Raw genomic sequence first — 24,267 nt, 5'->3', positions numbered from 1 at the left:
AGCTCTGGCCTTTCATGAGCACAGGTGAATGATGGACTGCAGCTGCAGGAGTGCTAACACAGGCTGTGTGCTTTCTCAACACATTTTAGAAATGATGAAAGGGACCTTTAAAGGAGCGCTTGCTTCGCTCTGTCAGTTCACCACTTTCCCTGTGGCTTGATACAGAAGATAACACAAACATAGATAAGGAAGGGACTCAAATCAACAGCACTTCTTATTTTCATGCAGCAACATTTCTTCTGAGGTTCTAACTGCATGGTGTGATAATGGAATAATTTTGACCTTAAAATCAAATACACCATGCTTTTGATCTGACAGAATTCCCCAAAGTGTGGACAGCTCTGTAACACTGATAACAAGATCAGAACAGCTGGGTCTGGAACAAGCTACCCAGCTACCCGGTGGTCTCTTTCATGAAACGACTGGATGAGATTCTGGAATCAATTAACTACTAACGACCAATTAACTACTTACAAGGCTAGATGAGGTGAGTGGCCTCTTGACTATAACTGCTCTTATGTTCTTAATGACTAAACATTAGCTGACTAAAAATCTCCCTCGTGTGGTATCTTCCGATACTTCGTCAAGCCTTGCAGAAAAGCAACATGGAATTACTGTACAGGAGCTCCACAAGCTCCATGCTTTAACTCTGCAGAATCTTTACCTTTTTATAGCCAATAGCAGAAGATGCCGTTTTGGGGCGTCTGACCGGTGATGGGGTTCCATCTGTGCACTCTGCAGGGAAGGGAGATGTCCTCTCGGGGCTGTCTCTACCAGCTGGGCTTGGGGGTGCTTCTCCACTGAAGCGTTTCAGGAACTCCCGGTAGTCCAAGTTGCCATAGTCATTGACAGGCAATTGGCTCCACAGGTCGTTGAACTGGGAGGAAATGGAAAACGGCTCTGTTACAGAGCTGGTGGTGGATGGATTGACTGCTTACCTTGAAATGAAGGTTACACAGGGTAGCTGTGCATATTGGCTTGTTTACAAAGGTGCAAAAAACAGACTTTTCTGTTTTTATTAGATGACATACATTTTTTCAGGAAATCCGACCAAAATTAAAATTACCTTTGAGTAAAAACTAACATAAGCCATTTTAATTATTACACGAGAAAAAATCAATTTGTTGTCATAAAAACTAAACAATATTTGATTCACAGGTCACCTTCACACAGAGTTACCTCAAACTGCACAGAAAACACAAGTGTACCTGATCATCCGTCAGGCGCATGAAATGCTGGTGGCAGATGTCCCTGAAGTCCTCTTTGGAAATGACATTGATGTGAGCATAGTCCAAATTCACGATCTCCCTGCTGATTGTGTACAAGCGTGCAGTCACCACTTCTTGAATGCGGCTCAGAATGTCCTTCATGGACAAAGCCTGAGTCTGGATGGGCCTGCTGAACTTCTCCAACTTCTCTGTCCACTCATCTGTGGTCTGCCACACATACAGAAACATGTGAATCAATTACAAAAATGTCCTCTTATTTTCCTCTGTAGGGGTACACTGTACCAAAAATAATTCTACAAAAACTAGCAACTCGACTGCTTACAAAGTATAAGTAAAAAAACAAACTGCAAGTAGCAACAATGGATTGTTTAGGGAGCATTTGAGGAGAACCGAGCTCTGCATGGCCACTTCATCAGGACTTGTCAACTCTTGTCTGTCTGATCACAGAACATGACGGAAAAGCTAGAAACCGAAATACAGTAATCCCTTGGTATACACAGAATATTCTGTGTGTCATTTTACCTGGCATAACCCCCAAAACCTGAGTATCTGTGGGTTAGTGGAGCATCTGTATGCTGCTACGTGTGCTGGCGTGAGAGAGAGCTTTTCATGAGAAGGGGAGAAAGAGCAACTGCCTCTGAGCTCATTCTCAGACAGCCTCTTTTGCCAGTAGACATGTCCACAGTTTCTATTAATATGGCTCCTACTGTACGTGCATGAGAAGAGTCCAGTGTTGCTAAGCGATCTAGATCCATGATGAGCTGAGAAGAAACAAAGTGCTTGATAAGTTGCATAAAAGACAAAGTGATAGTGCTGTTAGTTGGCTGTTTGGTGCTAATTAATCTACAGTACATACAATACTTTGTACATACAATAAAGAGAAGTGAGGCGGCTATCACAGCGAGGGTACGAAGTGAACAGCAATGTTACCTAAGGTGTCCTACATGCCGTGTGACCCAACCTACAGTAATAAAGGTAAGAATTATGGCAAAAACCCATTTTAAAAACTCTCTATACAATATTACTTCCAAAATATATTGTGTGTTCTTTACACTGATGCTATAGTTTTATATTAATTATAGGTGAACAAATGTGTGATATATGTTAATAGGTTGAACTGTAACTTCAGCTCCCTGAAACCTGTTCTTTCTATAAAGTCTTAAGTTTAGCAACCATGACCTTTCAGGAATGTGACCCTCACAGTGGGCAGGGGATCACTGAATATTTTACAGAAAAGGATGTGACACAGGTTAGATGTGGGTATTTTTAGGTGCAAGTTGAAGGTTCAAGGTTCAGTGGCCAGAGACAGCTGTCACCAGATTGTGAGTGCAGGACTGAGATCAGACGACAAGACAAGGGCGAAGCTGACCAGGAGGACACAAATGACACCAATTCACTGTTCAGTGGCCCCTATTAAGTTGCCAGTTGCAAGACAAGTGGGAGTAACCAATCTGACTGTTAGATCAGAGTAAGGAATAAGCTGCTCCATCATGTGATGGAAGGTTATACCTTGGCATCTTTCAGGAAACTTCTGGATGGAATTGTCAGATCAAATAGACTAGAGGGGCCGATGAGTTTCTTCTCGTTTCTATCTTTTCTTACTTTCTGATGTGAACAAAGGTTCCAGATTAAGAATGACTGACGGCGTGCTTACCCCCTGGTTTATAAAGTTGAAACAGCTGAGGAAATCCTTCCAATCCACAGTCCGGTCTCTGTTCACTTTGACCTTCCCCAGCAGGTGCCTGAACTGCTGGTCGGAGAGCTTGAAACAGAACTGGTCCAGGACCCGGCGGAACTCCAGGGCTGAGACCGTACCACTGCCACTCGTGTCGAAGGCAGCGAAGGCCTGGCAAACAACAGCAAGGAAATTGCGAGGCGTTTTCACATTAGACAACCTTTTGAGCAAGACTGCTGCCCTGGAAAGTGTTTCTTGCACTTGGGTTGTGTTTTCTGATGGCTGTTGTTGGTTTGGAGGCATCAGTACTGTTAATTATTAGTAATAGGTTGGAAAAATTAGTGAAAATAAGTTGCAAAATAATTGGGGAAAATCAAATCAACTCTACAAAGAAATGGTTTAAAGAAGGGCAGAGCATTAAAGAGTGTGTGTCACACTCTTGTCCATTGTGAATTGACACTCCTCCTATCTATGAGATGCCTCTGGTTTCCCAGGTGCAACAGTAACAGATTCAGTCACCCTCACTGCAATATCTCTCTGGATGTAAAATAACTCTTATATTCCATAAAATTATTTTACCATCTCTGTTGGTAATGTTTGTCTGCCTTGTATTGTTGTATTGGATTTTGCCATAAAACAAATTTCCCCTAGAAGACAATACTGAACTGAAACTAGAATTTCTAGACTAGAAAAGAGTCTGTTGTTCAGTGAGGAAAATCTACAGATTAATTCCTGGTAAATTTTCACTTTTTCTTCGAAACTCTTTTGATGCAAAGCTCATATGCTGTGCTTTGTTGATTACAGTACTGTTATAGGAAATAACTTGACTCTATCATATTATTGACTGTACGATATTTTGATTTTAACCTCGTTACTTGCATATCAGGACAATAATCTTTATTTTATATAGCAAATTTTATGATGCATCATTTCAAGATGCTTTTTGATTTTAAAAAAAGATGGAACATTTAAGTTCATTCTTTACATTTACATTTATTGCAACTTGCATCGTATCTGGCTCAGATTGAAAAGGTGCAATAATTACAACAATGTAAGAGCAATACTGTAGTCAACATCTGCATAATACCCGAAAAATACTTTGCAAGCTCGTATTTTCCATGCTGGGCAAGACATTCAGTCTACTATATGAGAAATATGTAGACTCAAGAAATGTTCAAAAATGCCAATGTGAAGATTTTCATGCATTATGTTGCTCTTAACTAGACTAAGATGCTGAATTAGTTACACAGTTAATTAATACTCCTACTCCCCTAAAATTACAAAGATTATATATTTAACAGAACCACTGCATGATGTCCAGCAAAGGTTTATTAAGTTTTACATGTTGTAGGTAGTACAAAATTGATGTTCAGTCTAGGGAAAATAGATTCCACTAAGAAAGTAGATTCCACTACAGAACAGGGCTGTTTCACTATGACATTCAGTATCGAGAGTTCAGATGTACAGTGTGCTGTCCTGTAATGGCTGAAATTCAGTAATGATTAAAAGAAAGCAGCCTCACCTTTTGAAGAGTGTCATATGAGTCTGTGACCCTTTCTTTTATTTTGGCTAACGCCTTCTCAGGGCTGTATCCGTCGAAGCTCTCTGTCCGAGCAGCTGGCTCTGGTCTGCGGCCATACTCCAAAGCTCCACTGCCATCAAACGCTCGCAGAAAGTCAAAGTAGGACAGTTTGCCCTCATCTGTGCTGATTCCATGTCTGAGATATTAAAAACAGGTCATACAAAAATGCTTTTATCGCACATAAATGTTTAATCAAGTGTGCCAGCTTGTGTTAGTTGTTCTAGATAAGGATTTAAATACTGTATACAATATATTGCATAAATATAGTATGTATATATAAATATAATATACTACCTTGCAGATGTGCTGTTCTGAAATGTGTGGAAGTTTGTATGATTTTTTGTTTGCAAAGGCAAAGGCGACGTTAATGACTGCTCCAATGACAGGCCGATCTGGCCGCTGTGCCATACAATGAAGATTTTCAAGCGTGTGCTGGATGCACGACTAAGAACCATCGTCGATATCTCGCCAAACCAATGCGGCTTTGTGAAAAACTGCGGAGCAACGGACGCCGGACACGCAGCCCGCCTACTGATGGAAAGGCACCACGAGAAGAGGAAAACGATCCACATGGCATTTCTCGACCTGCAAAAGGCATTCGACAGAGTACCGCACGACCTCATCTGGCTGGCACTGCGACAGCACCACGTCCCCGAAGCCTGTGTCAGCTGGACAAAGCTCCTGGACCAAAAGGCCACTAGCTCAGTACGTTGCGCAGCTGGAACCTCAGACACCTCAGCCTTGTCTTCTCTGCTATTCATACTTTGCACGGATACAGTGACCAAAGATATCCAAACGAGGCATCCATGGACGCTATTGTATGCTGACGATGTTATGATAGCAAGTGAACCGCGACACGGCCTCGAACAGCAAGAACAGGAGTGGAAGACGCGCCTTGAACGATTCGTCTCAGCTCATTCCGAGGTGACTACCAAGTCCAGGAGCTCCAGTATGAGAGAAGCCCAGGGTGATTGAGGCAACAGCAGTACGAGCACCTGGCTCTGAGGGACCAGCCACTGCAGCAGTTACCAAAAGTGCAGGAAAAGTCAATGTGGTGTTTGTGTTTGTTTTTATGCCATTTTCCTCTTTATTCCAATTACGTTTGAGATCTGTTATGGCTTGGGGAAGACTGCAGTGAAACAGTGCATTTTATTATGTGATTCATGTTTTCACACTCAGTTTTTATACCTGTTAAGAAGATGGATGAGCTGGACTTCATCCGCTTGGTAGCTGTGCACCTTCAGTACTTTGTGCAAGTCTTGAACCATCACATAGCCATCGTTGTTTCTGTCCAGTTTGGCAAAGGCTGTACTGAAATCCTGATAGAAATCTCGGATGATATCTCTAGACAAAAAGGAAAAGCACAACAATCGTGGTGCTTGGTCACATACTGTTTCTCTTACGTAAACACTCATTCAAGACTTGAATGTCTTGTCTTTTACAGCCAACACTGCTTCAAGCAGTGCTACTGTATATTGCTTCGAGACATATCCAGTAGCAAGCAATCAACAGGATCTTAAACAGAGGTGGAAATCTTACAGCATTATCTTACTGGGACCCTCCCCTGATCTATAACCGTTCCTGTTCCCTTAAAAGAATACATACAGGCCCAAAGCAGAGCGGTCCAGACTGCACTCACTTCAGCTCTCGTTCCAGCTGCGCTGTCTGTGCTGTCCCCATGCTCATCTGCTGCTGCCTCTTCCTTTGCTCCAGTGGGCTCATGCACTTCTGCTCTACAACGCCCCTGTCCGCCGTCGGGCCACTCTCAACCGAGGAGATCTCCAAGCCCAGCTTCTCCAGGAACTCAGAGTGCGAGAGGTAACCTCTTCCTGCTTGGTCATACCTTTCGGTATCATTACAACATGATTAGTTAGACACAGGTCAGTCATAGGTTATGCTGTACTTAGAAAAAAAGCAAATATTTCTAGTTGCACTGAATTCAATTAACTGAGGGAATTATGCCATTAGTGAAAAACATCAACCTGCTTCTGAACATTATTCATATCTTTTTCATTAGGTTATTGAACTTCTGACAATCACAAATCAGAAAATATGGTGCACAGTTGCTCAATATGAAATCAAGCAATTTATTTCATTTGTAACGTAACTAATGTTATAGAATGTTTTAAGTGTGCAAATGTTTCTTTAGTTGTACAATGCTCTTAGTATGCTAAAGCATTAGGAATAGTAATTTTGTTTGCAGACACTACCAGAACACACGTGTCAAATGTTCTATTAAAGAGTTTTGCTTACTGTCTTACCTTGACCACAGTTTTTCAAATTCAGCAGGTGTGATAGGCAGGACAAATCTGTATAAAATGGCCCTTAAATCCCTTTTACGTATGATGCTTCTGCCATCATGATCAAATTCACAAAATGCCTGCACAGAGGTATGAAACTTAATGCAAATTAATTATATACAACAGAGAAACGATCACTGTTCACAAATACAACAACAGGTTGTATTTGCTAAAATTGTATTAACTTGGCAGGACACAGCTAACTACAGTAGATACAAAAAGCATACTGGAATTCTTGCTGTTACAAGTAGTAAGATATAATAATGTCCTGGCGCCTGGCACTGATTCTTTGCTCTTTCTCAGCTGTAAGCCAGCTGTAAGACCAGCCTTACCTGTGAGAGGTCATGCCACCTGCTCTGAGCCTTTGCAACCAGGTAGCTATGGACTTGTTCACAAACCAGATCTGGATCAGCTTCTAGGAACTGCTTGGGCCTTCATACAGAAAATAAACATTGCAGATGCTTATATACAATACAGATTTTTTTTTCTATTTAAACAAAGTGTACTTACAGATACATAATGTTATGTAGTGTCTTCAAGAATCCAGATACAATGGGTAACAACAGGCTAGTGTCAAGTTTTCCAGCTTCAAAGCAAGGAGATATGTGCTGAGAGGTAGGGGTAGGAGACTCAGTGATCAAAGCAATTGTAAAGTTTACTTTGGTTTACTTAGTTAATTAATCTCTGGGTAAATGATTAAGCGTCCATCAACAATTCAGGAGGACAGCATACAACAGGCAAGAGGGAAAAAAGACAAGGAACAGACAGGAGGGACGACAAGGGACAGAAAGGCAGAAGGCGAGAGCTCCTTGTCCCGATCATCCAGAAAGACCAGACTGGTGTAAAGTATCTCAATTATCTTCTGAAGAGAGCTTGCGATCCTGTTGTTCTTGTGTAGAGAATATCTTGGTTAAAAACCATCTCTCCTGTTTAGTACGAGCGTTTTTTAGAATGGGGAGATACAGTAGTGATGCCATTCATGTTGTAGGGTTTACAGAGAAAGATTTAACTGTAGGTCATATTCTGTTTTTGAAGGCAGTTTTATCTCTTCCTATGGCCTTTGTACAGTAAGATTTCTAGATGGTGGAGACATAAGCCTGTGGGGTGCCTTGTTAAAAATGTGTACATAGTGTAACTTGTGTGTTGTATGTTTATGTTATGTGTTGCTTAGTGTGTGTGTGTTGTTGTGGGAATAGTTATAAGGAACAGGTTTATTCCATGCTGAAAAGAAAAGAAACAACTTTTTGAATGAACTATTCGCACCTGCTTCACGCGATTTCCTCCCCGTTCACCTCCCCTTCTTAACCACTGCTCAGCTTTTGTTCTCCTTTGCCTTACTCATCTGCTCCTGTCCCTCTCTCTAAGTAGCCTCTTGGACAGCCGAAATGTTGTGTCTCTTTTCCTTTCGGTGTAGAAGAAACCTTTATCTGTTCCTTAGCAGCCTACGTCTGCTGGCCCAGTTACATAGTGAAAATTGTTGTGTGTGACCCTCATTTTGTCTAGTTATTGTGAGGTGACACTGTAGATGTAACTACAGGTCAAACACGGGTTCCACTGTTTACAGGACATGGCAGATTCAGTTCAGTTCAACACACTGGACTGAATAAAAACAGGAACAAGTAATAGGTTTATTCCAGGCTGAAAAGAGAAGAAAGAAAACACAAAGTTTCGGCAGCTGAAATGTTGTGTTTTCTTTCTTCTCTTTTCAGCATGGAATAAACCTATTACTTGCTCCTTTGAGGCTACATGTATGCATGCTGACGCAGCTCCCCACCTGAATAAAAACACCTAGACTATACACTAGAGCACAAGCTTTTCCCTGGGTGCAGACAGAAATGTCCATGAAGTCCTGCTGCAGCTGTAACTATAGAGCATCAAGATCCTCCGAGGGTGGCTTCTTGGCAGGAAGCAACTGGCATGCAGACCAGTACCTCTGTATGTTTCATGATGCGTGTGGTGAGGAGCTACCCCAGAGACTGGGAATGCCTCTCACAGTACATTTAAAATCATGAACGTTCCTGCATACTATTTGCAAAGAAAAAACAATCTACCTTTGGTGCTAAGGTATTATGTATAGTTCCAAAAAAAAATCACAAAATCTAGATACATCTGCTGCAGACAGCAGCTAAGAGCTCACAAAATCTTTGTGCTAAGAGCCACAATATGTTAGGAGTCTGGTATCAATAAACAGCATAAAATTCAAGCAAATTCTCTAAATCCATGTGCCCTAGCAAGTCATCAAGTATAGTATTGTTTGTAGTCAAACGGTTTTTCAGATGAATCCAAGCTCCTCTGTTCTGCACTCAAGGGGTGTGCTGTGCTCTCTCTCCGTACCTGTGCAGACCCTACCTGACACTGCTCACCTGCTTGAAGAGCTCCACCAGGGAGTGCCCTGTATAGTATAGTATTGTTTGTAGTCAAACGGTTTTTCAGATGAATCCAAGCTCCTCTGTTCTGCACTCAAGGGGTGTGCTGTGCTCTCTCTCCGTACCTGTGCAGACCCTACCTGACACTGCTCACCTGCTTGAAGAGCTCCACCAGGGAGTGCCCTCGGGCCTCTGCTGGGACTGAAACATACGTAGGAACTCAGGGAAGTTCAGAGTGGACCCGGGTCCCAGTCCCAGCAGACCCAGTACACGCTGGTACTCCTTCTCTTTAATGATAAACGAAAAACTGTCAAACAGATCTCGGAAGTCACGCATAGTGACGATGCCATCATGATTCGTGTCCATCTTGTGGAAAGCAGAGAAGAGATCCTACAATAAAAAACAAATGCATATAAACTGAATGTAATATTCAAGGAATTTCAAATATGACATTTTCTTATGATTTTATTAGTATGGCACTTTTGTCAATAAGCTGTAATATGCTGTGCAGGATTTCAGCATACAGTAGTTCACTCACTAAGTCATTAAGGCCACTGCTGAACTATCACAAAGAATGGTTTTAAGACAGATAGTAGGAGATGCCTCTTACCCCTGACTTGCCATTCAGTCTTTCCTTCATCTGAGCAATGCAGTCCTCCGCCGTCATGTACTGGACCTGTTTCCCATCTGCGTGGTGGTGAGAACTGCAGGCAGGAGGTGCACTCCCACTGGGAACCTGAAGACCTGCAGTCAAGCAGTGATGTCGTCAGGAGAGGACCTCGCTCCAGAGCCCAGGGGTGGGACCTCACCCCAAAGGCCAGAGACAGGGCCTTACCCCTGAGCCCACAGATGGTACCTCGCCCCAGAGGCCAGAGACAGGACCTCAAACCACACACCAGAGAGGTGCCCTGATCCCAGAACATAGAGACAGCCTCACCCCTGAACCCCCAGACGGGACTACACCCCAGAGCCCACAGGCACGGCCTCAACACCAGACACCAGACACAGGACATCGGCCCAGAGCCCAGAAACAGAACCTCACCCAAATTACTTAAGAATTACAAAATAACATAGTCAAAGCTGGACATAGCTTTGAAAGATGTTCTGAAATTACAAATAACGAATATCACTATGTTTTTTGTGGATGATACTGTAATTGTAACTATTTTTTTCTTATTATACTGTTACTATATTCTGATTTTCTGTTAGAATCATACACTCAATTTAAAACTGACAAGTCTCTGCTTCTCAGTGCCCCTGTTTCCAAAGGTCTTTACCCTTAATTCAGTTTGAAGGGAAAAGGAAAGAAGACTGTACTGATGGAATGAAGGGACATGCTTTTATAGAATGGGTGCCCTTTCGTGAAAATCTACAAACAGCTGTCACTTACCCAGATTATATTATTTGGAATTTAATGTAATAATGTAAGTGTCATATAGATATTAATTATTTCCCTTGCAAATAAACACTGCTACATTTTGGGGAAAAGGTAAACAAGATAGATTAGCCAAATCATTGCTGGAGTGATTTTATTTCTTTTACACGCCATACCGACCTTCAAAACCATACAGCAAGGAAATATTACACATCACACAGCAAATCTTTTGGGTGTTTTATCTTCCAAAGCCAAATCTATTTTTTTTCAATAACTGTAAGTTAGTGCCTGCTCATTTAACGGTGTTTCAAGGTCCAAATTATGTGATATCCTGCTGCTACAATACTGAATTTCCACTAAAGAAGATATGTAATTAGCTGAAACATCAAGAAATCAAAATTGTTCTGTGTCCCAGTTCTTTCTTTCAGTAATGAGAAATGGATGATTGTAAAAAAATTGTTAAATTCAAAATAATTTACCTCATAGTTCGTGAGATAAAAACTGACCTTTTTAAAAGCTGTGAAAAAGGAACCATACCACTAGAAAATCTGAAACCAGCTGTATCAGACAACCTGTGCTACATAGCCCAAAGGAATACACAATTAATCCCCAGCCTGTAACAGCCAGTTCCTGTTGCTCAAGTGCTTCAGAGCTCACAATGTTGCAATGTGAAGTGGTACATCACCAACATACTGTAACTGCAACATAAAGACTTTCGGATTTCAGTAGGCTATTGTGGATTATAGGAAAAATGTAAGAAGACCACAAGTCATGCAGGAGAGGACATGGATCAGGCAGGCTAAAGACCTGGAGGTACAGCATCAGGCATGTTGAACAGAGAAACGTGGAAAAGACAAACCTGACAATATAGCCAGAACCTACATGGGTTTAACTGGAAAATACCATTTCTAGGAGCTTAATAATAAGTGTATGCTACAGATCACTTAATGCAGACAGGAGTAGTAACATCTATAATTGGGAAATTTAAATTTTCTACAGATTCATTGGGATTTTATTAATTGGATTGTGAATGCAGAAACTGAAATGGGTATGGTGGACATGGGCAATGGTTGCTCGTTAATCCTTAATTGTTAATCTCTTTATTACAGTTATGACCTACTGTTTGTTATGAAAAACAGTATAAATTCATATATGCATGGAAATAGAAGTGATAGAATCGCTGGCAAATCACAATCATAGCATAGCAATGTCTGATGTATACTTTAACTCTCTATAGCTTGAGTCTTATAGTAGAGTTTATCATTTTAGAAAAGCAGGCTGTGAATTAATGAGGCAGAGCTGACGATCGGTGAACTGGGAACAGATGGATTCAGAGTCAACAGAAGAAGGATGGTTATAGTTGAAAACCATGACATCCATCCATTTTCTAAACACTTTGTCCAATACAGAGTGGCAGCAGAGCTGGAGTCTATCCCAGCAGGCAACGGGCACGAGGCAGGGTACACCCTGGACAGGTCCATCGCAGGGCAGAAGCAGACACAAACAAGCACACACTACCACCAGGACTGTGTTCCCAGAAGCCAGCGAACCTACCAGCGCATCTTTGGACTGTAGGAGGAAACTGGAACACCCAGAGAGAACCCTGCAAACATGGGGAGAGCAAACTCCACGCCGACAGCACCCCAGATCCACAACTGAATCCAGGGCCCCAGCGCTGCAAGGCTGCAACACTAACCACTGCGCCAACATGCCTCCCAAACGCATGATAAAAAAGGCTCCAAATAAACAAGATCGTGTGGGTTAAATTGTTCAATGAAAAAAATTAAGAAAAAGATCATAAGGAAGAAAGTGCTCTCCCAACTGCTTAAAAGAGCACATACAGTATATCAAGACTGTAAACAGAGCGTACCAAGCTATAGGAGCATCTGAAAATAGAGATTACAATTGCCAAGAAGGAGACAGAAAAGAGTGCTGCAATGAATGCCAAAAAATAATTACAATAAGCAACTACTGCATCAGCATTACATTAGTAAAAGAACTGTGACCACAGGAACACATTTTTGACAAGATAACAGGAGATTATTAACTGAATACAAAAAAGAAAAAGAAATAGAAATAGTCGACACATTTATAAATGAAGACGTCAATCACATTAAGAAACATGTACAAGAGGGATAAGAAGCTCCATCAGTATTGGTACCGAATAGTACTTTCCCAGTCACCTTTAAGAAAATGAGGATGTTATTCAGACATCCAGCCTGAGCTGTAACTAATAACAGCAAAACTGAAGAACTGGAAGTCTAACACTAATTCACAAAAAGGGAGACAAAACTTAAAGAAAAAGCTCCCGTATACACCAATACATCTTGCATCTATCACTGATAAAACTACAGAAACAATAAAGAAAACTAGCCAAAACAATGGCATTTTAAGAGACAGCCAACATGTTATTAGAAAGAGAAGATATTCAGAATTCTTCTAAAAAGGATTCTGAATAAACAAGGGCATTTGATAAGATTAAAGCACGCAATGTGATCTTGAAACACATTACGCTCGTCACATGGGTGGCTCAGAGCTGCAGGAAGCTATACATGAAAGCACTTTGCAATCTGGGTGGTTAAGTACATTGTCTGAAGCACTCATCAAGACAATGTGGGGAAACGATAAAAAAATCACACAATGCCAAGGTAAAAGGCTGAATTCAATCCTGGTACGTTATACTTTCTTTTTACAATATATTAGTAAGACCTCTTTTAGACTATTGTGTTCAGTTTTCTTACTACAAAGAGACACTGTTGCGATTGGAAGGGTAGCAAAGTAGTTGCCAGCTTGATGACCTGATACAGAAGATTTGGAATAATGGTTGTTGTCTGGAGGTGTTTACCCAGTCTTGTTAGTGTTCTGGGTCTGGGAGACAAGTAAATATTGGGGAAGACACAGATGATCACAGATTATGGAATATTTGAAACTATTCCATCACCTTCTGCGACACTGTTAAATTTCATTTGTGTGATGGCTCTCATCAGCTCGTTAAGTATTGGTAGAATTTCAAGATGGTCTCTAATTGGGTGCTGTGGGACAGAAGTAAGAATAATAACATTGAAAATGGATTCTTGATTGAACTGATACTCAATTCCTTCTCCTTCCAATGGGGACTGAATGCCTCCCTTTCCTGGATCAGGTATTCTTGTTCCGTAGGTTTCCGAGGCACTGGTCCTTGTGTGCTCGGGCCATAAAAAAGTCCTTCTGAACACCACCTGTTCTTCACGAGCTCTCCTTTGAACTTCCTTCTTTGCTAGTTGCTGGGTCAAGCTCTTCCATTTAGACTTCAGCTCACTCTGCCATGCGTAGAAAGCCCAGTGCCGTTTCTCAATATCCTCACTGATCACGTGGTCATTTTCTTGCCATAAGATCCAAATGTCTCTTTGTAGGAACTGACAATATGGGTCTTCCTTAGCAGTATAAATAATTTTCTTCTGTTTTTGGTTGAGGCTTGAGAGATTTTCCCTAATTTATCCTAGAGAATGTTGATTTGAGAATTCGGTTGGGACAACACTGATTTTCTGTGCACACAGCTTCTTCAGAAGGTGATGTTTGGGGGCCAGTCTGATTGGCATCATAGGACAGACAAGACAGTGAGCTCCTGCCACTGCTCCGGCTGATGTGTGTCTTTGTGATTCCCGACATGGACATAAAGTGAATCAGCTGCCAGAGTTTGGATCATGGATGTCGCAAGGATATTTTGCGTCTCCTTTCCTGATGTGTTCCTGGAGTACTGGTGATAATGAGACCATGCTCTAAGTATTTGATAAGGAGAAGAATGTTGCTGGAGTTGACATTTCCAACTTCCATCCTTGTGATTGTTTCCACTTCAGAGACAAGCACCTTTTCCAAATCTGGTGTGGAGATCTCTAAGTTCAATAAATCTGTCCTTCAGGATTGCACAAAGGATAACAAAGAAATATTCCTTGGTTTTGTTGTCTGAATCTAGAGTAGGGGTATTGTACATACTGGTACGCAATTCAAGAGAGTGGTTAAATAAAATGAACCCAAGAGATACGTAAGATCTGAGGCATGTGAGAAATGGCACGTGAGGTCTTAATGTGCTCTGGTACAGCTCTAGTGATAGAGTACACAGGGTTAATCCTGGACAAATATTTCTTAACAATAAAATAACACAGCAAAACAATATCAAACATTACAACATGTGACCTATATATCCAGAAACAAAGAATTCCCATGAACTGAAATCACTATGGAACACCTTAACACACCACAATGAAAAAGCTGTGTCCTAAAAATGCATAATACTCAGAAATAAATCTCCACTCCTACAACATGGATTCGCAAAAGTGCATGGGAATCAATCTATTCAAATCATGCACCACCAAACTAGCAGAGAACATTGTTCATCACAGGATTCCACAATACAGGAAATTAGATGTTCCTACAACAGATCCCTCTAAAATTAGGTATGGATTACTTAGCCAGAATGTGATCTCAAAGACTGATCAGATTAAGTCCCTCTCACAAAAGAAGGGTGATGGCCTTTCATAGTCTTTTAGTGTCTTCTCCTGTTTCTCTGTCTTCCTTCTTATATCTCCTCCTGCCTTTAGTCATGTCTACAGCTGTTCCATGTTTATCCTTCATCATGGTTAACCACAGAAAACCACCAGAAAACCCCTTTGATCATCTGCGTTTACCACATGCGTTACACCTGGGCAGGGAGGGCCTCACAGCCGGCGGTTTCCATGGCCTTGACAATGAGATCCGGCGGCTTGTCTGTTCATCCACCTGCTTTTCAATCAGGCAGCCAATCTACTAACCACACCTCTCATTAACACCCGCATAAAGGCTTGATTCATGGCTTAGTCAGACTCTGACATCAAACTACTTACAGCCATACAGTATGCGATCAGCTCCTTAATGGACCTCAGTCAAGCACCACCTAAGCCCTCGGTCACCTCTGCTTGAAACCCGGCCAGCTGTGATCAGCCTCCATCTCCGAGGAAACCAGACAGCCTCGTCAGCCTGCTTCAAAACCCTGAGCAGACTCGGGCACATCTGCTGCTGTCAGCCCTGTCTGCTTGAAACCCCGGCAGTCTTTACTCTATCAGCCAATCTGCCTGAAGCGCACCAGACAGCCCTTACTCCTCCTCTGGAGAAATCCGAAGCCCTGCGCTTCGATCTCGACTTGCTATTTGCTCGTAGCGTAGCACACTGTAGTTTTCAGTTGAGAAAACACCTCAAATGATACACAGTGTCCCAGGCTTTCTGTATAAGGTCTTAAGAAGTCCAATTAGGATGTGAACTGAAAACTACACACCCCCTTCAGTTATAACAACACAGAAATCAATTAGGAAAATTGGTTCCATGCTAATTTGAGACAAAGAATCACGGGGAGCTCATTAATTCTAACAGACAGCTCATGAAGATAGTTAATTATTTCATTCCAGAAGGCAAATATAACTCCATGAACCCATGCATTCTTCCTCTGATTTGCCCTTTCTGAAGAAGGTACAGCCACCGTCTTTCTGGAGAGTTTCCCTTCCCCAGCTCTTCAGAGTTCACTCAGATGGCAATAGCATTGTCATATCAGAGCGATGGCTCTGTGGCTCAGGATCTTTGCCTGTGACTGGAAGGTTGCAGGTTCAAATCCCGCAGCTGGCAGAGGAATCCTACTCCGTTGGGCCCCTGAGCAAGGCCCTTAACCCCAACTACTCCAGGGGCGCTCTAAAATGGCTGACCCTGTGCTCTGACCCCAAGCTTCTCTCCCTGTCTGTGTGTCTGTGTCTCATGGAGAGCAAGCTGGGGTATGTGAAAAGACAAATTCATACAGTACTGCAAGAAATTGTATAGGGCTAATAAAGCAACATTATCTTTATTACATTATATCTCCCGAGCTCTCTGTACACAACTGCAATGTGGTGTTCTGAACAGTCCATGGGGGTCCTGAGGTTTCTGGTCCCAGATTTTTATAATAATAAATCTTAATGCTTTATGCTTTGTGCTTTTACATAATTACTTGACCTCTGTATCTGTTTTTAACTTGTGCACCTCAATAGTACGACAGTACATCCATACTCATGTCGAGAGGAACGTTGGGCCAGAGGTATCCCAGTTTCTGCTGTGTCACACTGACTGACGATGTGATGTTCCTCTGGATGAGAAGCTTGTCCATTGCAGGGTTACCTCCAGCAACGCTGGTACCCAGTGATACACCTGGAGTAAAGTACCTTCCTCTGAGATACAACAGCAGCATGTGCAGGTGGGGTGCAAACCTACAATTCTTTTCATGCACAAACGTCTAGTTAAAATTCCTAAATCTTAACCATGCCTCCATGAGTTCACCTGTAGCTCAAAAAGGGGGAGAAAATTCAACAGACCCATGTCATCGCGCACAAAACCCTGTAATGTGAGATGACAATGAGAGCATAAAAACAATTTTATGCCATCAGTATGTATTGTGACAGTTCGAGGTGTAGTTTACTGCCAGCTTTGAAGAAATTCAACTATATAAAATCCTGGATGGTATAGATAGGGTCAATCTGGGGGATTATTTCTGGTCCATCAGGAACATGCTTTCCATCAGAGCCATTCAGGCCCAGATTCAAATTCAATCTAGATTCAATTATCTAGACAATAACACACTATAACTCACAACTTGGAGCGTAAGCCCATGGTTCATGAAAAAAAACACCTTATAAAAATAGTATAGGATAGTATACATAATACAGACTGCTGAATCCTGATCTTTAACACAACAGAACGCATCTGGTGCAGCAAATTGTAAACAGACCACAGAGAACCACTACTCTCAGTGCACACCCACTTCTCTCAGTGCACAAGAAACCATATGTGTCCCTTCTAGATGTGCAGCTGCTAAAACATCCAAGAGCAGGCCTGTCAACTACATTGATAATAAACAGGTTATCACTGTCAGGAACAGTACTGGCACCATTTTCTCTGCCATAGTGAAGACCAGTGTGCTACATGCAAATAGAAAACAAATAGAACAAAAAGTGTGACACTGTTATGGGTTTAGTAAGATCCTTATAGTACATAATCTTGTGAGGGTATGTGGGGTAAAGCTAGAAAAAGACCCTAAAAGACAGGTATGCCCACTGTATTTTAGGAGCCTAAGGTACCTTACTTAAAATACAACAGATCCTAATAATCAAATCAGTTCCATCTCAAATTGACTATTTTTCATATCTCAAATGAGAACACCTGCATCAATGAAAAAACATTTTCAATGTAGCAAAAAAGGAAAAAAAATCTCAATATTATATTGTGTTCTTATCACAACCTAATATTCTTTCTTACCTTCACATTTAGTGAGAAACTCGGAGTAAGACAGACCTCCATTCTTAAACCCTAGTGCTTCGATGAGAATTTGAAATTGTTCATCATCCACATTAATGCTGCAGTCTTCCAGCACCTTCAGGGTCACAATATAATAGGGAGTACGTGATTACACACTTTTTTCATTCTAAACAAGTGAGATTTTTAGCACACCTAAAGAAGAGATTTGACCTTGCATTTGACCAAATCGGTTTTTTTACGACACCCCAGGTATGCGTCTCGTCTTTATTAGTCAGCCTCGCTACTCTTTAAATCCTATAAGTTTAAAAAATGACTTGAAAGAAATGACTAGAAAATGAAAGAAATTATTAATCTCTGAAAGACTTCTGAAATACATAAACCTGGCTACCATTAAGAATAAAATAATTAAAGGATAAAACTCATAGAAGCAGAAAAATGTTTAAATCTACTGCATAGCAACTATTTGCTGTCTGTTGACCCTTAGCAGAAAGAGATGAAAAAGAGACTGATCCTGGGGTCACTGTTTCAGACTCATCGGGTGTGCTCGGACTGGCTGTGACTGTGGTTCCAGTCAACACGTTTGATGGGTTTCTGTGTAGTCCCAGAGAAAATAAGAAAAAGAAAGCATCTCACCTTTTTCAAATCATCTTTAGAGAATCTCCCCTTGCAGGAATTCAGGAGACACTGTTGAATGGAAATGTCCCGCTGGGCTAGTCGCTCTTTAAGTTTTTTCATAACAATTTTCTCTACAGCCCTGCTCTTAGCGTAATGAGCTGCTCCTTTATCAGCCTGCTTTATCCTATAGAAAAAATACACGTGACAACATGTTGCCAGACTATCACGTTGCACAGAGACAAGAGGAGAATTCAGTTAAAAATGAAAAGAGATTTCAGAGAAGCTGCACAATAAGAGAATGGGTGCTTTAAATTCTATCACGTGGTTCCACATAACTTAATGTAATCAGACTTCAAGTTTACGAAGGACAATGCCTTAGAAGGAAAAATGAATAACTGGGAAGTGAGCTATCTACAGATCTGTTTGAAGAGCCCGTTTTTCCCTCAATTCAGATTGAAATCTTTCTTCGGTTTGAAGAAAGATTTGCTGTAGAACTGGGAACATGAAAACTCAGATTTTAATCTCGGAAAAAAAGAAGTACAATGCACAGCTCTTTTTTCATTACCTTTCTGAGCTGCTTGCACTCTTTCTTGCCTCAGCTTTTCTAAATGTTTCAGAAGCTGGGCCTCCAAGCTGTGCAGGAACTCCTAAACTCTCCAGAAAACACCTGTAGAAAACTCCGCCGGACGAAGAGCTCATGCAGGAATCACACAGCCTTTGGAAAAACACAGAATCATCCAAAACATGCAGAAATTTACTTGATATGTCCTCCGTTAAAAAGCTTCCAAAATCACCATCCAAGACACTTATGGATCTTAACTCAGTTATCTTTCATAACCTTTCAAGGGGAGCAGCTTTGCTTTGACCAGCATGAATCTAAACAGGAGATACACATTACTAGCATGTGGTACCATTCCACATTCTGGTTAAAGGGTGACACAGCTAGAGTGCTTTTTCTGTAGATAACCTGAAATAAGATGATAAAGAAATAAAGATATTAGACATATTAGGTCTTTTATTTTATTGATGAAGGCAAAAATAAATACTTTTTACAAATTTCTTGAAGACAGGTAAGAGCCTTCTTATTATTTAACCTGTCTTACCATCTTGAAGACTGTATGTTCTGTAATCATTACACCCTTCTTCATTCCAATCTAACCTAGCTTTAATACAGCACCACTGCCGAATGAAACAGGCAGCTGTGTACACCTCTCCAGGATGTTGATGAACTGTGATGCAGCTACTGAACCTGACGAAACGTCTACCGCGAGACTGATGGAAGAGCAAATGCAATCCCGGGTATTTAATGAGCAAGTCGTGCCGGTGGAGGAATTGAACAACAAAGGCCTTTCGTCCTGCAGCAGCGCTGGGAATGGTTTTCAGTTCGGTGTTCACGAACAGGAAGGGGTGACTCACTTTTGAAAGTGGCTGTCGGACACAGGTAACCCATAAGTGTGCAGGACTTTCCGGAGCTCCTCCCGAGTCACACTCCCTGTGTCGCTGGGGTCGTAGAACTCGAGAGCCTCGCTGACCCGGTCCCAGTGAGCGGAGAGTTTATCCCGTAACAGCCCCTCCACCTGTGTGCAGAACGGATTGTGTCACCCCAGCGAAAGTCCAGTTAGCATCTCTAATCTAAAGGAATCCACACCCACCCTACCACAACGTTTGGTGGATAAATGTTTTTACAAACATTTTTTGAGGAGACTACTCTACACTGAAATATTTTCAGAATGAGCCCACCTCACTAGGTTCCAACCTGAATAAAATAAATTAACTAATCCTACCACTGGAGAGTACAAAACCCAGTACTTGATGGGAGATACTGAGCAGAGGGACGTTCTGCTTTACAGACTGCAGGCAGATCTTTTTGATTTCATACAGGTCTAAACCTGGAAAAGTTTCCCAGTCAGTGAACACAAGGGAGGCTGATACAATTCAGGCATTAGCTCACTGTCTGCTCACAAACGATAGGACACACAGCAGCAGAACGTCCAGACAGCCACTGACACAAAGGACCTCACAGCAATTACTACTTTCCAAACTAAAGTTTCTTACTTTGATGACTTTGTTTTAAAACCTGCTGTCAAATAAATTAAGTCAAATGTGTTACATTAAAAAAAGGAAAAAATCCGGCTATAAATGTTAATTGTGGAAATTAAATCTCATTAGAGCATAACAGAAAATGGATTTTATAAGGATTTTAAAAGTAATTAATTGCCCTGAAAGTTCACCAAATTATCAAAACACAACATCATAAAACTTTAAACACCTTTAAAAGCAATCCCCTTAAAGCACTTTACAGTACATGAAATGCACATTTTACAAAAAAATCAAATGAAAGGAAATGAAAAGATTTTTTTAATGTTCTCTCCAGGGACTCTGGTTCCCTCCCACAGTTCAAAGACATGCTGTCTGTGTTAACCGGCGTCTCTGAATTGTGTCACTGGGTGTGTACATGGTGCGTCTTCTGTCCTGGGACGGACAGGCATCCTGGCCAGCGTGTGTCCCTCCTTGTGCCCTCTGCCTGCTGCTCATCAGGATCCAGTATTGAACTAAGCAGGATGTGGATGAAACCTGCAAACTGCCGGGATTTGCAAACCACAGACGTTAGCTGTAGTATTTTGCAAAGCCTTCACAGGCAATGTGACCAGCGTCCAGCAAATATAGAATCCCCCTCGTGAAACTTTAGCTTTCCTAGTGGCCCAGCCCCCTGTGAGAACTCACAGTGTCCCATGTCTGGTCCGGAGGAGGTTCCTTTTCGCCCTGGTGTGTCTCCATGTCCCCACTCAGACACTTGTATCCCTCCTGGAAACAGACAGAAAGGTAGAGTTCAGTCTACAGGGGATAACACACATCTTGAAAGAGAGTCATAGCTTGAGGTGATGCCGCTGCCTGTGACCTAGATTTTTTTAACGTAGATTGAACATGTCAATGGAGATAAACCTCTTCCTCTTGGAAAATGAGCTGCAATCTTACCCATTTCTCTTTCACCTCAAACAACTCCAGAAAGCGATGGTAGCTAACAAAGCCAGTGTGCTCAGGGTCCAGCAAAACCATGAGCTCTTTAAACTGCTGGTTGGTCATCCTGAGTGTCAGACTCTCCACAATCCGACGCATCTCTCTGCGAGCGATCTTCCCAACCCGACTCTGTAAGACATGTACACACTCAAAACATGCAGCCACATGGGAAATAAAGAATTTGACATTAAAAATGAACACTGCTCAATTCTGGGAATTTTTACAACACCTGGTAAGTCAGCAATCTTTTACAGTGTTCTGAAAAACAATGAGGTGAGAATCAAAGTGCATGGCTGTCATTGTCCACATCACAGACCTGATAAAGAGCTGGCATTTCCACATTTTGCGTGAAAATATAATGGTGCCCCCTGAACATGTTTTCCTTTGTTTCACTAGGATGGTTCATAATTATAATAAATGAGCAGGTGAATCTGCACTAACCTTCACCCCAGCCCTAACCTCAACCAGAAACCTGGTCCTGCTGAAAACTAGCATGCAGGTCCAAAATTTTATAAAATGGTCATGCTGAAAATTATCTTGAGAACATCAGATAGACTTCACTAATGTGCGTGCGTTTGTAATGATTCGTGAAATACAAACAGCAATCCACTTAGTGTCATAGAGCCTTTTAACAAATACTTTATCTACAGTATGTACTGTAGCTTCAGTCACAATCCACACAGAACCCTTGAAAACTGTTCTGAAAGATCTAGGATGTATTTCTAAAAATTACATTACTATTCATGTTTTTACATAATACATGTGTCCTTATTTGATGTGCATTCCTTCCTTGAAATGAAAGCATAGCTGGAAATTAGTGGAAAAAGGGAATATTTTATCACAAATCTGACTTCCTACCTCATCAAACAACAGAAAGGCTTTTTTCAGTGAGGGAAAAGCTTCCTGCACGTGATGCTGCAATTTCTGCAGGATCTCTCTCAAGCTGAGCTCCTCACCTGCTCCCAGGACCGGATTCACCCTAAATGAACAAGCAATTAATCATCCACTTAGCTGAGCATCTGTCTGAACTGGGCACACCACCTCCACCCTGAATACAAAACATCTTTTTATAATGATAATAACATTAATGGGTTGATTAATAACAGTCTTAATTTTCCCTATACATTTTGACAAATTGTCAGAAAATCAGAAGGCAGACTGGCTGAGCAGACGAACAGACTGGCAGAGTGATGAACAAGCTTATGGGTGTTTCGACTTTTCATTCCACCCTTTTACTCATATGAAGGCAAAATATATTTCCACCAGCCTATCATACATGTACTGTAGCTAACTTTGACCAGTGACATGTATGTTTTAATGTATCTGAGAATGAACATTCATCCACATTAGGGTAGGAGACAATCTGGGACATTGTGGGTTATGGTGCAATATTATTATTTTACACATAGACCGTAACACATGATTCATTATGGGACAGGGAGATAAACTGGATTTTCCACCACTCTCACCTGTGATTTGTTATTATTGGCAAAGTCTGTCCATTTGCATTGGCCACAGGGTCTTTGAAGCGAGCCAAGAACTCTTCCCATGCAATTTGGTCCGTGGCTCTGAACCCATAGCTGATTCATGGAAAAACAGAACTTTTTATTACATGACACATGCTACACATGGTGAAATAAGGAAAATAAATTAAAACCAAATGTGATTAAACGCCATCGCCTGAGAAGACTGTTAGTGCCTCTTACTGAGTCATGAGCTCCTGAAAGGTGGCATCACTCATGGGAAAGAGAAAGTTACTGAGAGCAGACTTCAGGTCCTCCATGGACACAAAGCCCCTCTGAGTCACATCACAGGCATGCAAGGCTCTTCTCACATTCTCATGGTTTAACTGCATCTGTTTCACAAGAGGAGAGGGAGATAAGCACACATTGTCCCAGGTTATTCCGTTTGAAATTAGTGTGCAATTCAACGTGGGGAAAACCCATCACCCTCAACATGCCCATCGGGACTGGCAAGCTCAGCGCCACGGGACAGTAAGAAGACCCTCCTGCCTGCACAAAATGCTGCTGCTGTTAGGTTCTGGGGCTGTGAACAAGGGCTGTTGTGCAGGACAAACTTGCAATTGTGTTGCTGTGTCTTACACTCCCATTCATTAGACCATTAGATTCTTACACAAACAGAAAAAAAGACAATTGGTCACTTTTCTCTTAGTCTGTGGCTTTGTGTGGCTCATGTGTCCACTAGTCCACTAATCCATGCACTGCACTGGCTCAATCCAGCACTTAATCTGAGATCTTCTGATTCAGAATTTATCATTCTTTCTAAGACCAGGCTCCAGTGGGATTAAGACCAGTGGGACAGAGTCTCCTCTCTCTACTCCACACAGTGGGACACAGTCTCCTCTCTCTGTCCAAGACCAGACTCACACAGTGGGACAGAGTCTCCTCTCTCTATCCAAGACCAGACTCCACACAGTGGGACAGTCTCCTCTCTCTGTCCAAGACCAGACTCACACAGTGGGACAGTCTCCTCTCTCTGCCCAAGACCAGACACACACAGTGGGACAGAGTCTTCTCTCTCTGTCCAAGACCAGCCTCCACACAGTGGGGACAAAGCTTCTCATGTACAGCAACAAGTCTGAGGAACTCATTCCAGTTACAGACTCTGCCACTCTTGACATTTAAAATGTCTGGTTTTTAACTAAAACTGATTTACCAATTACTCATTCACCAATTACCTTTCCTTCTTTTTACTTCTGTTTTGTGTTTTACTCTTACTCTGTTGTAGAACAAACTGAGTTTCCTGAAAAGCACTCGAACAGAATTGTGTCACTGTATTATCACCTTTCTAATACAGCTC

At 41.7% G+C, this 24,267-nt stretch overlaps 1 protein-coding gene across 1 annotated transcript in view; it reads right to left on the bottom strand.

The window, feature by feature from the left end:
* Positions 1-24,267, bottom strand: part of efcab6 (EF-hand calcium binding domain 6) — a 54,149-nt gene that overhangs the window by 3,195 nt on the left and 26,687 nt on the right. The window contains exons 9-27 of the mRNA XM_069192886.1: positions 23,154-23,302; positions 22,917-23,027; positions 22,306-22,426; positions 21,406-21,576; positions 21,154-21,234; positions 19,846-20,006; positions 18,995-19,144; positions 18,448-18,613; positions 17,815-17,929; positions 9,763-9,896; positions 9,307-9,542; positions 7,119-7,218; positions 6,748-6,866; positions 6,126-6,329; positions 5,675-5,830; positions 4,427-4,622; positions 2,884-3,075; positions 1,209-1,436; positions 665-877 (exon numbers count right to left, since the gene is read on the bottom strand). Coding sequence (XP_069048987.1) covers positions 665-877; positions 1,209-1,436; positions 2,884-3,075; positions 4,427-4,622; positions 5,675-5,830; positions 6,126-6,329; positions 6,748-6,866; positions 7,119-7,218; positions 9,307-9,542; positions 9,763-9,896; positions 17,815-17,929; positions 18,448-18,613; positions 18,995-19,144; positions 19,846-20,006; positions 21,154-21,234; positions 21,406-21,576; positions 22,306-22,426; positions 22,917-23,027; positions 23,154-23,302 — 3,003 coding nt within the window. The remainder of the gene's footprint in view (positions 1-664; positions 878-1,208; positions 1,437-2,883; positions 3,076-4,426; positions 4,623-5,674; positions 5,831-6,125; positions 6,330-6,747; positions 6,867-7,118; positions 7,219-9,306; positions 9,543-9,762; positions 9,897-17,814; positions 17,930-18,447; positions 18,614-18,994; positions 19,145-19,845; positions 20,007-21,153; positions 21,235-21,405; positions 21,577-22,305; positions 22,427-22,916; positions 23,028-23,153; positions 23,303-24,267) is intronic.

Source organism: Lepisosteus oculatus, chromosome 7, assembly GCF_040954835.1.
Source record: "Lepisosteus oculatus isolate fLepOcu1 chromosome 7, fLepOcu1.hap2, whole genome shotgun sequence".
NCBI classification, from domain to species: domain Eukaryota; kingdom Metazoa; phylum Chordata; class Actinopteri; order Semionotiformes; family Lepisosteidae; genus Lepisosteus; species Lepisosteus oculatus.
This window is presented reverse-complemented; position numbering and strand designations above follow the sequence as displayed.